This window comes from Propithecus coquereli, unplaced genomic scaffold (assembly GCF_000956105.1).
Source record: "Propithecus coquereli isolate 6110/MARCELLA unplaced genomic scaffold, Pcoq_1.0 Scaffold148, whole genome shotgun sequence".
NCBI classification, from domain to species: Eukaryota; Metazoa; Chordata; class Mammalia; order Primates; family Indriidae; genus Propithecus; species Propithecus coquereli.
The window spans coordinates 5,264,906-5,278,511 of NW_012139191.1; the positions used below are offsets into that span (position 1 = coordinate 5,264,906).

General features: G+C 47.4%; 1 protein-coding gene across 2 annotated transcripts in view; it reads left to right on the forward strand.

The window, feature by feature from the left end:
• The window catches only part of MX1 (MX dynamin-like GTPase 1), a 28,150-nt gene continuing 14,544 nt past the window's right edge, over positions 1-13,606 (forward strand). For both annotated transcript variants that reach the window (XM_012640117.1, XM_012640118.1), the window contains exons 1-9: positions 1-19; positions 832-926; positions 2,884-2,960; positions 3,779-3,890; positions 7,332-7,524; positions 8,611-8,748; positions 11,276-11,430; positions 12,175-12,313; positions 12,909-13,107. In XM_012640117.1, coding sequence (XP_012495571.1) covers positions 3,786-3,890; positions 7,332-7,524; positions 8,611-8,748; positions 11,276-11,430; positions 12,175-12,313; positions 12,909-13,107 — 929 coding nt within the window. In that variant the 5' untranslated portion in view covers positions 1-19; positions 832-926; positions 2,884-2,960; positions 3,779-3,785. The remainder of the gene's footprint in view (positions 20-831; positions 927-2,883; positions 2,961-3,778; positions 3,891-7,331; positions 7,525-8,610; positions 8,749-11,275; positions 11,431-12,174; positions 12,314-12,908; positions 13,108-13,606) is intronic.

Consider the following 13,606-nt stretch of genomic DNA (forward strand, 5'->3'; position numbering starts at 1 on the left):
CGGCGCTGCGCAGGAACCGGTGAGTGTCGCCCGGAGCTCCGCATCCCGGCCGGCGAGGGGAGCTCGGAGGGCAGCATTCATGGCGGAGACGAGCGTTCCGGGCGGGGGCACTGAAGGGACACGTTCTCGGCCGCTAGTAATAATAACAGTAATAACAACAACAACAACACGCGCGACGATGGGCGAGCTCGGGCCACGCTCCATCCTAGCTCCGACCGACGAGCGGCCGAGGCTCGTGGATGGCCCATGGAAAATAGGCCCCTGACCGGCGGCGTTTCCCTGGAGCAGGGCAAGGTGGAGGGGACGGGGCGGGTGGGTGTCTCCCAGGGAGTCCGCGTAGGCAGGGCTGGGAAAGTTGCAGGTACTGCTGCGTGGGGCCCACCTGTCAGTGGATTCAAATTTTCTGCTACGGAGTGCAAACCGCACGAGTCCAAGTGCAGGCAGTCGCCTGGAAGGGCAGATTCCGGGGGTCGCCATCGATCCTGAGTGAGGGGGTCCCAGTCCCGGGAAGAAGGCGCGGTGGGCAGAGACTGGGCCCGAGCAGGAAGCCAGGCGCCCTGGGGTTGGGGGGGGCCCGGACTTCGCGGTCCGGTGGGCAGCGCGGAGGGGGTGGGGGCAGGAAGGGCGGTCCCAGGGCAACGGAACCGCGCTGCGCAAACCTGCCCCCGCAGCCCCCCAAGCGGTGACCGCTAAGCCGTGAATGTGGAACGGTTGGAATTCCTTGGTCCAATTTTAGATGAAGATTTTTATCGGAAGCAGGGTCAAAAGATGCTCACCCCCAGATGTCAGCCCCAGAGGGCTCCTAAAATGTCTAACGGTGTCGTCTTTCAGCTTTGGACCGTGGGGGTGCACAAGCCTCCCGCCTCCCGTTGTTCCCTTGCTCGCCCTCTGCTGCCACCTCCGGAGGCCCAGCTCAGCTTGGTTTGGTAGGTAGTAGTGCATTTGGTCTAAAATGCAAGCTGTTCCCCTTTTTATTCACAAAAAAAAATGTAAATGCCAGCAGGCTTCGGAGGGAAAAACACTTTGAGAAGAAAAAGTGAATGTTAAGTCCTGCAAGAGTTATTTTCAAAGCTGGACTGAATTGTGATGGGAAAGTTACAGACTCTTGCATCTTAGGCATTTTCTAGGACATGCCTGGTAGGTGGTCTTTATTAGGGGGGGCCCTGGGGCTGGAAGGGGGCTGAATTCTACCTCTCATCTCCTCTCTTCTGTGGAGTCTCAGCAGAGGAATCTTCCCCACAAGGACAGAACCCCCCTGGACAACCCTCGATGCCGTCCCCACCCCACTGCAGGAATTCTGTGGCCAACACTGCAGTAGGCTGGGTCTGGAAAGCTGCAGGAAAACTCCTGATCCCTGAAATCTGGACTGGAGGGGGCAGCATTGCACCTCTCTGCCCCCCTACCCCCACCCCCGCCCCAGAAGGGACAGCAGGTACTTGAGAAGGCACAGGCTTGCCCTGGGCAGGAATGGAAAGAGCTTCCTGAGCCCTGGCAGCTGCTCCCCTCCCTAACCCTAACCTTAGGATGAGAGAAGAGACTGGGAGATGACCCCACCCATGCCCAACTCACATCTCAGCCTCCGAGCAGGGGGGGTGTGCAGTAGTGAGGGGATGCGGGGCTGGAAAGCAGAGGTGGGAGGCATGCCTGGATTCCCTGCAGCCCCCTCTGCAAACACTGGAGGCAGGTGAGAGATTTTAGGAATAATTTGGGGCTGAGAGGTAGGGGTCACCACCTCTAGATTCTCCCAAGGCCAGAACTGGTGAATGTACTTGGATGCTGAGTGTCATTGCTAAAGAAGAAACTGGCTTGAACTATTGAGATTGCCCTGCTGCTGAAATCCAAACTCATCGTCACAGATGATCCAAGAAAGAAACAAACATTTATGGTTTACTGACAAAAGCCGTGAGGTTTAGCTTTCAGGGAATCTCATTTTGTGAAACAAACAGGGGAGGGAATAGACTCACAAAGTCCTGTTTCAACTGATCAAATCAAACCCATGGTCATGGGGTGCAAGTCCTGGAGACCAAAGATGCCTCTTGAGTGAATACAGAAAAGCCAACTGAGGCAGCCGCAGCCCAGAACACTGGCACTCCAGGGAGGCAGATGGAGTGGTGTCTTTGGCATGGAACCCAGGACACCCCGGGCACCTGAGGCGTGGAGAGTTCCAGAGGCACGGAGAGTTTTAGCGCATACATTTCCGGATTGCCGAGCTCCATAAGTACCCTTTAAAATTGATCACCTTTCATAGTCACCACCTTCCCACCTTACAAAAGGAATGTATCCCCCTCTCCCTTTCCAAATTGAACATGGATACAACTGTGCCTGCCCTTGAAGCGTATAAACCTGGGGACAGGAAAGGGCAGTTTACATGTTGGTGTCTGGGGTGTTTTCTTCAGCCAAGGCGCCATGAACCAGCGCCAGGGCCTCCAGACCTTCCTGACTCACGCATGTTTCTGTTGAGCGCAGCGTGATAGGAGAATCGGGGCGTTGCCTCAGGCTAGGATGTCCTGAATCTAGATACGTTACAGACCAGGGTGACAGGCCGGGGTGATGAGAGGTTTTAACAGTCTGTCCCTTCAACGCCACCAGCATTGACAAAGATTGCATGGCTGTCTGGGGAGGGTCCCATGAGGAGAAGCACAGAGGGCATCAGTGCAAATTGTTGACACGGCAGCCAATTTGCAGCAAGCCTCGGTGCCTTATTCACCCATCTTAGTATTACAATAGTCAGGATATATAAAAAGGATTCTGGGAAATTGGAATCTGTTTCCAAGCTCGCCCCTTCTGCGTCTGCACCATTCTCAGCAACGGGGCCGGCGTGGCGAGGGCTCTCCCCAGGTCACCAGGTTTGGGTCTCATTTGTACCCTTCGCTTGATTTCAAGGAGGCGCAGGAGAACAGCTCCCCGTTTCCACCCAACTGCTAACGTTACACCTTCAAAACAAGGAGCGTATATCGGAGGTAAGTTGGTGCTTTGTGGTTTTTATAACGTTTATGTTGAGTCACAGGAGAAAAATTTTCATTTACTTTTATCCAAGATTATCAGACGCTATAAAATTTATTATTCAAAGGCTATGGTCCTGGAACATTTTAAGAATGAATTTTACACATATATATATATGTATTTGTGATGCAGACAACTATGATAAAGTGGTAAATTGAGTGCTTTCAAGAATAAAGTGAATGCCATTAAGATACGCTCACGTGGAGGAGATGGCATGAAAATATGAAATCAGCGATCAAAAGGAACAACACAGAATACTTAGAGTTCCTACGCTTTTTTAAGCTAAAGGTCTGGGTATCAAATTGCCATAATACTTAGATTCCCTTGTCTACACTGGAAGGAGTTCTATAAAAATTTTATTTTTAAATGTAAATTTTTGAAAGGCATCAGAAATTGTATCCTTTGCAACTATTTAAATTTATAGTGAAAAAATTTTTGATGTTCAACCTAAACTTTTGACAGGAAATACCTAGTTTTAAAAAATCTTTTAAAGTACGGAGGCATATTCTTGAAGAGCCTTGAGCTGGGGTGCAGAGTTTGTCTTCATCTGTTCTGTGGGTTCCCCTGCACTTCTCTTTCAGTGAATAAAGAGTTAATGAGCATGCACTGTGCCCTGGGGCTCTTCTAAGCTCTGGGGACATCACAGTGAATAATTTGTCAGAGTCCCTGCCTCCCGAATCTTACCTTCCGATGGTGGGTTTGGTTCCATGATTGAATATACCCAGCTTCTGATCTGTTCCATACTGATCGCTCCATTTTAACTTAACTTACAAAGGAAGAAGATGGTTCTTTCCGAAGTGGAAATCACAAAACCTGATTCAGCTTCTGCAACCACCCGTGTATTGCTAAATGGAGATATTAGTATGGCTGTGGAAACTCAGGCCTTGGTAAGTTGCTGTCTGAAAGCCACTTTAGCCACGGTGCCTTCGCTAAAGACATTACATGAGCTGTACCCATTTGAGGCTGCCACTGCCTGGAGATTGCTGCTTCCTCGCCTTCCCTGGGGCGGGATACAGATCCAGATCCTCTATTCACTCTGCTGGGCCAACTGGCAGCCAAGTGTAGACATTTTGCCTTCGCTGACTCTGGTTGGGGCGCCGTGGTGGTCTGGGAAACCAGACCGGATGTCGATGGCTCAGGTGGGAATCGGCCCGGCCCTGGGTCCAAGGAGCACTGCATTGCCCTGCTCGCATCCTGGGTCAGGCTCAAGCTGCAAACTCTCTTAGGTGCCTTTAGGATATTATCACCTTCGTGAAGCCACATGGTGTCTTTTTTGCCCAGAATCAAGACATATTTTTAATGGGAGCAAATCCTGGCCTCTGGAATCAGTCCAGCCTGAATTTGGTCACGACACTGACACTTTCAGCTGTCTGATGAGGGGTAGTTAATCCTCCTGTTATAAAGCCTCGTTTTCTGTCTCTAAAATGGGAATAATAATAGTCTTCGTTTCTTGTAGCTGTCGAAAGAAGTCAGTGCAGGCAACGTCTGGGCACCTAGAAAGTGTTCAGTTCATTGTTACTACATGTTTTAGAACCACGGGTCATTGGCCTGAGTCAGGTGGCCTCTGGCCTCCTAAGCAATGTTAAACAATTTTTCAAACGATATTAGAAACAAGATTGAAGGACACAGAAAAATAAGAAGGGCCACCCGTCTTTCCACCACCCTCATGGGGTCACTTTGCACCTGGACTGGGTGGCCACGTCCAGAGACATTTTGGCTGTCACAACTCCGGGTGAATAGTAAATAGTGACTGGAGGCCTGGGATTTGGCTAAACCTCTTACAGTGCGTAGGACAGCCTCTGCCACAGAGAATTGTCTGCTCGCCCTGATGTAAAGAAACTATTCCAGTAAAAATGTATGCATATGGTGAAGTATACACAAAAATAGGCATTAAAAGGAAAGAGGTAAAAGATAAAATGATTTTCTTATATTTTCTCCCTAGACCCCAATCAGCCCACTTTGGGAAAATTGCCTCAAGCCACTGGTGAGTGGCAGGATGAGTGTGGCCCTTCTCCTTAAGAACCGTGGCTGGCATCTCAGTGTCGTGGGTGCAAGGACAGGTGGAGGGAGAGGTGTCTGCTCTGCTTAGAAAGTCCTGAGCACTAATTGTGTCTTTAAACCCTTCTTTGCCTGAAAAAATTTATAGTAGGAGTGTCTCGTGTTTTCGTTGTTCGTTTGTTTATATTTCTCTAACTTTTTAAACTCTGTTACACAGAACAACAATTGCTTTAGCCATTATTCTGATAAGCCACTTGAAATTTTCATGTACGCCTTCTCTGTGGTTTTTTATATTTACTTTCATCTTTTAAAAATCAGTTTTATTGAGATATAATTTACGTATAACAAAATCCCACTGATTTCAAGTGTTGTAAGTTTAATTTGCATTTCTCCAGTGGTTAACGATATTTAACATCTTTTTCGTGTGCTGTTTTGCCATCCCTCTAACTTTGGTGAAGTGTCTGTCCAAATCTTGTGCCCGTTTTTTAATCCGATTGTTTTCTTATTGTTGAGTTTTGAGAGTTCTTTATATATTTCAGGTACAAGTCCTTTGCATATATGCTTTGCAAACACTTCCAGATTATGGCTTGTCTGTTCATTCTCTTAATAATCTCTTTTAAAGATCACATGTTTTGAACTTTGTGAAATTCAGTTGATCAACTAACTGGTTATTTTTTTCCTGTTTGATTTTTTTTCAGGGTGCATGTGATAATTTAATACATTCGTATAATTTGTAAAGATCAAATCAGTGTAATTGGGAGATTCATCATCTTAAATATTTGTCTTTTCTTTATGCTGAAAACATTTGAATTATTCTCTTCTAGCTATTATCAGTTGGTTCTTTTATGGATTGTGGGTTTGGGACCATGTCTAAGAAATCATTGCCTAACTCATGGTCACCAAGATTTTCTCCTATGTTTTGTTCTACAAGTCCTATAGTTTAAAATTTTACATTTAGGTCTATGATCCATTGTGAGTTAATTTTTGTATATGGTGTGAGGTATTGATGCAAGTTTATTTATTTTTGCACGTAGATATCCAATTGTCCTAGTACCACTGGTTGGAAAGCCTATCATTTTTCCACGCATTGCCTTTGTAACTTTGTCAAAAATCGGTTATGTGCTGGCCTATTTCTGGAGTATGTGTTCTGTTCCATTGATCTCTTTCTCTATTTTTACACAAATACCACACTGTTTTTGTCACTTTAGCTTTATAATGATTACGGAAACTAGGTAATGCTAGCCGTCTGATTTTGTTCTTCTTTTTCAAAGTCATTTTGACTATTCTAGGAATATTTAGGCCATTCATATTTATTGTGATTGATGATATAACTAGGTTTGAGAATATCACTTTGCTTTTTGTTTTCTATTCGTCCCATCTATCATTCATTCCCCCTTTCCTCTCTACCTTTTGTTGGATTAATCAAGTATTTTTTATGATTATATTTTGTCCCCTTTGTTGGCTTAGTAAGTATAACTTAGTGTTTATAGTATATATCTTTAACTTAGTAAGTCTACTTTCTAGGAACAGTATATCACTTCATGTATATATAAGAACCTTACAATAGTATACTTCCATCTCTCAGCTTCCAGTCTTCGTACTATTTTTGTCATGCATTTCACTTTTATATATATCATAAACTCCATAATACACTATTATTTTTTTGTTCGAACATTCGATTATCTCTTAAAGATATTGAAGTAATAAGAAAAAGTATAGTAGTTAACACTTCTGGTGTAGATTCCGTGGTGTAAATCAAGATTTCTAAACAGTATCATTTTCCTTCTGCCTGAGAACTTCTTTAACATTTCCTGTAATGCAGGTATGCTGCTGATCAATTAGTTCAGTTTTTGTATGTCTGAAAAAGTCTTTATTTTGCCTTCATTTTTAAAAGATACTTTTGCTGGGTATAGAATTCTGGGTTGAAGATGTTTTTCAGTCCTTTAAAAATGTTGCTGTGCTGTCATCTCACTTGCATTGTTTCTGATGAGAAATCTGCTGTCAATCTCATCCTTGTTCCTCTGTTTCTGGCTGCTTTTAGCATTTTCTTTTTATCACTGGTTTTGAGCAATTTGACTCTATTGTGCCTTGATGTAGTTCACATTATATCTCCTGAGCTTGCAGTTTGTTGAGTTTCTTGGATCTTTGGGTTTATGGTTTTCATTAAGTTTGAGGATATTGTGCGTATTATTTCTTCAAATTTTTTTTCTATCATTCTTCCACTCTCTTTTGGGGATTACAATAACCTATTAGGCTTTTTGAAGTTGGCCATCTTTGAAGGAGCTTTATCTGTAGGCCATGACAGAATTCTCCATTTTCCCTTTCTCCAGGGGGCCGAGAACAACCTGTGCAGCATGTACGAGGAGAAGGTGCGCCCCTGCATCGACCTCATCGACTCCCTGAGGGCCCTGGGTGTGGAGCAGGACCTGGCCCTTCCAGCCATCGCCGTCATCGGGGACCAGAGCTCGGGCAAGAGCTCCGTGCTGGAGGCGCTGTCAGGAGTTGCCCTTCCCAGAGGCACTGGTAAGAGCTTACACTCCACATTAGTCTGACCTGGTTGCCATAACAAAATACTACTACAGATGGAGTGGCTTAAGCCACAGAAATTTATTTTCACATGATTCTGGAGGCTGGGACTCCAGGATCAAGGTTTACTTTCTCCTGAGGCCTTTCTCCTTGGCTTGCATGTGGCCGTCTTCTCACTTTGCCCTCACATGGCCGTTATTCTGTGCGCAAGTATTGCTGGTGTCTCTTTCTCTTATAAGAGCACCAGTCATATTGGATTAGGGCCCCACCCTTATGACCTCATTTAACCTGAATTACCTCTTGAAAGGCCTTACCTTCAAATACAGTCACATTGGGGGCTAGGGCTTCAACATAAGAATTTGGAAGGAACACTATTCAGTGCATAATATCATTGCATTGTACATTTTTTGTGTAAGTTGTATGTAACCTGGAATTCTTGGAAGATCTGAATAAAGGCATTTGAGGCCCCAGTCCAGAACTACATGCATGTGGGTGTCTGTCCTGAACCCCTTCCCAAGAGGTGACCCATCATCTTGGGAGATAAAAATTGGTGCTCTGGTTGGTGATGCTGTTTGAGTTGTAAGGGCAAGGATATCAGTGAGTGCTCAAGGGAGGAGGTGAGACCTGGGATGGGTCTTGGAATACAGGTCAGACATGGTAAGGAGGTAGGATTGGAAGGAGTTTGCAGTAGGAGGACAGTGATAAGATGGCCTGGTGGCAGCAGTATGCCTTCCTGGTGCATGTACAGCGTGTATGTTGGGGGAATAATGGAGGATGTTTGCATGATTTTTGGGTGTTCCCCGCTGCAATTTGCCACCTGAGCTGATGACAAAACACTGGGATGAGACAGGAAGCCTAGAGTGACTTTCAAGCATTAGTTAGCAAAAACTCGCAGTCAAAATGCATGTTCTTGAGGTCATCCCAGACATAATGCATCAGAGTGTCAGAGGGTGAGACCAGAAAGTTTTCAGTTTTAAACATCTCCCCAGATGATTGTATAAAAGTTTGAGAACCACTGGTCTACGGCACCATGTAGGATGTTGAAGGGCAGGGCGTGGAACTGATGTGAGTGTGGCCTCCTAGGAATTGTGACAAGATGTCCTCTGGTGCTGAAACTGAAAAAACTCGTCAATGAAGATGAGTGGAGAGGCAAGGTCAGTTACCAGGACATCGAGATGGAGATTTCTGATGCTTCGGAGGTGGAAAAGGAAGTCAGTAAAGGTAAGGACCCCATGTTTGGTCGTCATCCCATTTGGATGCCTGGTCGAGCTTCGTGAGGTGGGTGGACTCCGCCCATGACTGTTCCCACGCCCCGCCCCGGGCCTGGCTGCTCCCTCGGGACCCTCTGTCCACATCGGGCCCTAGTCCCTGGAGCTTTGTCTTTGAGTCCTTGTTAACACCAGCACATTGGGACAGAATCTGATATCAATAATTTATTGCTCAATATGTAAATAAGTATCTGAGAATAATGTCAATCTTAAAATTTAAAACTTGTCTCTAAACATGGAGGTCCGTCCTTTTTTCAAGGGCTTCCCCACTCCCCAGACCTGGTGGAGGAGGAACGGTCAGGGGGCGAGGGAACTCCTCGCCCTGTTACCTCGTAAAAAGGCATTTCAGACACTGCCCGCATCATCATGGAACCCCATTCAGCCTTTCCCCAGAGAAGGGGATGCGCGTGTTTGCATAATCCTAGCTCAGGCTAGTTCAAGGCAGGCCTCCATGGACACAGAGATCAATCTGAAGCCTCTGCAAAGGGAAGTCACACTGGCAGTGTAGGTGAGGACCAGCTAGCTGACCGAGAGCAGCACCTGTGAGATGAACAAACAATGACTTCTTTACTGACTTTCATTTTGTGCCTAGCATGTCATGTGATTAAGTGTCAGTCATTTGGGAAAGTGCTAAAGTGGCGTGAACTGATATCCGGGAGTAGGAAAGGATGGTTTAGCTTTCGTGCAGACAGGAGCACTAAGTAGCATTTGTTGACTCTTACAGACAGTCAAATGATGTTATAGACAAACTGTGATTTTGTATTAGTTGGGGTTAGGTTGGCTGCCTGTGGCAGCAAACTCAAAATAACTGTGTGCATAATTAGCCCTTGCTGTGTAACAAACCCGTTTCAAAACCGGATGGCTTGCCAGACATGGTGGCTGATGCCTGTAGTCCTGGCACTTTGGGAGACTGAGGCAGGAGGATTGCTTGAGGTCAGGAGTTCAAGGCTGCAGTGAGCTATGGCGATGCCACTGCACTCTAGCAGGGCAACAGAGCAAGACCCTGTCTCAAAACAAAAAGCGGAAAAAAAAAAAAAGGACATACACACACACACAAAATAATAATGGCTTAAAAATTTTTGTTTCTCACGATTTGATGGCCTGGGCAGTTCTTTTCTGGGCTGGATTGGCTGGGGCTGATGGTCTAGGGTGGCCCTCAGCTAACGCACCCAGGCCTTCTCTCCACGTGGTCTCTCATCTTCCAGGAGGCTACGCTGGGCTTTTGTATGTGGCAGGGGAGGGGTTCCCAGCAGCACGAGAGGACAAGCGCCGAAGCACAGCACCTTTCGATCTCGACGGCGTCACGTTTTGTGATACCGCATTAGCTAGAGAAAGTCACAGGGTCAAGCCCAATTTCAAGGGACGGACTCACAATGGAAGAAGTGGCAAAGCCACACTGTAAAGTAACATGCACACAGGGACGGAGGGGCGTACTGATACCACCTGTGCAAGCAAGCTGCCCACGCAGTGCTTTCAACAGTGTGGAAGTTCTCTCCCTCCCTCCCTCCCTCTCCCTCCCTCTCCCTCCCTCTCCCTCCCTCTCTCTCTCTCTCTGTCTTTCTCTCTCCTCCTGTCACATAAAAGTCTGGAGGTGGGCTGGTTTGAGGGTGCCAGCATCCGGAACCGAGACTCTTACTGTTTCTCTGTTTTGTGTGGCCTCTGTCCCAAGGCCCTCTCATGATTTAGTTAGCAAGTCCACGTAAGAGCCGGTGGACCATGGCAAAGGGCCTGTCCCCGCCTTATAAGCACACTTTCTGTAAGGCGACAACAGCTTCACATGTACCCCGTTGGCCAGGACCTAACCTCATGCTCGAGTCTGGGGTGAACGGATACCAGGGTAATTAGCAGACTGTATGCTGCACGGGCTATTGTTATTTCCAATCTGAGTTCTAGATTGGTGTCAAACACACCCAAAAGACATTCTGGATGCAGAAAGGAGTGAAGTGGTATTAGCTAACAATTCGATGACACAAATTCACATCATACATTTTTCATTATTAAGGAGGAAGTATCAGGCTAAAATGTCTTAATGGAAGCCGAGCAGCCAGTGCTCATCTTGGCTAAAGTAAGGACGTTGCCCGATACAATTTTCCGGCGTATGTTTCAGGAATGCCCGTGTATCCTTACTTGTTTGCAGTTAACTTCCTTGTTCATTTCCTCCCGACATCCGCGGAAGGATATTAGGTATGCAACCAGGAAGGACTTCTCCACTCTGCTCCGCTTTGGACTTCCGTAGGTTGGTGTCACCCGTGGGGAGGTCCTCATGAGGTCTCTCCACAGACAGTTCTGGCCACTGGCAGGAAAATAACTGAGTTATCCTCTGAGGCCCTTTTCAGTTACGATCACGGAAAAGTGAATCTGATCCAAATATGCTTTTTCTGTGACTCACAGAGGGTGGAAGGTGCTTTCAGTGTTCTCACTGTAATGAGATACTGCTGTCCTAAGCTTTACTGGAGTTTTCTTTTTTCCCTCTTGTCTAGCCCAGAACGTCATCGCTGGGGAAGGGATGGGGATCAGTCACGAGCTAATCAGCCTGGAGATCAGCTCCCCCCACGTCCCGGACCTGACTCTCATAGACCTTCCCGGCATCACCAGGGTGGCCGTAGGCAATCAGCCTGCTGACATCGGGCGCCAGGTACAACCTCAGACTCCATCTGACCCTGGCCTTGGCCTTGGAGGGGCTGGGGATTGGGGTAGAGCAGAGGTTGGGGGAGGGAAGGGGGCTCTGTACTGTAGCAACAGAGTCCAGGGCTGCGTTTTAATGAGTGGATATTTGGCGCGAGTGGGGAATTTGGAGAGCCCATTGGTGGAAATCTCCTTCGGCAAGTTTGATGGAAGCTTCTCTGGGGAAAGTGAGGCAAACAGGCGAAACTGGAAACAAATTCTGTATGTATGTGTTTTGTGTTTTATGCAATGGCTGATTTTTGATTCTCGTCGCACATTGTGGCATAGCTAAACAGGCGCGTTTTAGGAAGGGGTTTTATGTGGGAAGAGGTGGCATTGGAAATAGGTATAATGATATCTGCGTATCAGTGAATTTCATATTACAAATTAGAGATTTAGGGAAGGAGTCGAGCAGTTTTCGGCATCGTGTTTTCCATTGTGACCATCAGACCTCAGGTCTTAGGGGATCGTAAACCAGCTGACACCTTGTGGTTTCCCTGCCTCTGTAGCTGTTTTTGCCTCAGAGAACTTGGTTTCCCATAACTCCGTCTTGGGTGGCGCTGCCATGTCTGCATTTGTGGGTTCATTTCTCTGTAGTTACTTCTCTTTGGGGAATACCCCTGGGGCTCTGAGGACCTGAAGCAGGTGCAAGGGCGGCACCTGTCTCAGTTCCTGTTCCCCTTTGCAACACTCGCCTCCTCTCGTTTCCTTACAGATCAAGGCTCTCATCAAGAAATACATCAACAAGCAGGAGACAATCAACTTGGTGGTGGTCCCCAGTAATGTGGACATCGCCACCACGGAGGCGCTGAGCATGGCTCAGGAGGTGGACCCCGAAGGGGACAGGACCATAGGTAGGAAGAGCGGGGACCTGGGCATGGTAGGTGGTCCGCCAGTGGGAAAGTGTCCTTTGAATCCCGGTGGGCATTGCTCGACACGCACGGGGCTTGGGGACCCACGTGCAGCAAGTAAGACCTGCTATGGTGGCAGGTTTGGTGCCCACCCAGGCCAGATGAAATGAGCCACATCTGACTCTTGTTGGCCACAGGCTGACTGGTAACCGTTATCTGCCTGTTTGGAAAAGGCACGGTGAGCTCAGAGGGAGGGGCAAACTCAGGAAGCGAGTTGCATCCATTAAGGATGCACGTGAGGTGGACGCTGTGCAAACGTCCGTGGCAGATGAAGAGATACACAAAATGTGGTCCCTTTGTGCCGTGGGCCTGAGTGCAGGGGCTCAGGGGGGAGCCCCGTGGCCGCTGGCGGGGGGGCGCACTGCCTGTATGCAGCTTGTGCTGCCGTTCTCCCCTGGACGGGGGCTCCGTTGGCCCCTCGGCTCTGTAGGAGCAGGGCTGGGAGGAGCCCTGGAGGGCCAGTGGCTGGGGGCAGGAGCTGCCCTCACCTCTGCCTCGTGACCCGGAGCCTTCTCTGACCGAAGTCTCTGGCTCGCAGGAATCTTGACAAAGCCTGATTTGGTGGACAGAGGTACGGAAGACAAGGTGGTAGACGTGGTACGAAACCTCGTGTGCCACCTGAAGAAGGGCTACATGATCGTCAAGTGCCGGGGCCAGCAGGACATCCAGGACCGGCTGAGCCTGGCCGAGGCCCTGCAGAGAGAGAAGGCCTTCTTCGAGGACCACCCGCATTTCAGGTGCGCTTGTCCAGGCTGCACACTGGTAAATTCAAACTGAGGACATCAGTCCAAAGCAGAGTGTGTGTGTGTGTGTGTGTGTGTGTGTGTGTGTGTGTGAGAGTGCATTTGTACCTGGGCGATGCCTTGAGAACTCGCCTGGAAGCATAAAAGGGGAATTCACAAAGCCCTGCAAAAAAACATTAAAAATCAATCAAAATAAGGAGAGGACTGCATACAATAATTCAAATAGTATGGTGCTGGGACCAGAATAGAAACATAAATAGAAGATAAAAGTACAAAGCCTAAAAGTAGTTGCATACATTTGATAATATGATAACTTCCACATTTCAAATCAACGGGTTGTGTCAGTTTTATTATCAATCAATGGCATTGGGATAATTGCTTAATACTTGGGAAAAAATACAAATAGTGCCCTTCACACATTACACCAAAATAAATACCAGTTGAAGTTTAAAATTAAATATAAAAAAGAAGGCATACACGCCCCAGAAGAAAA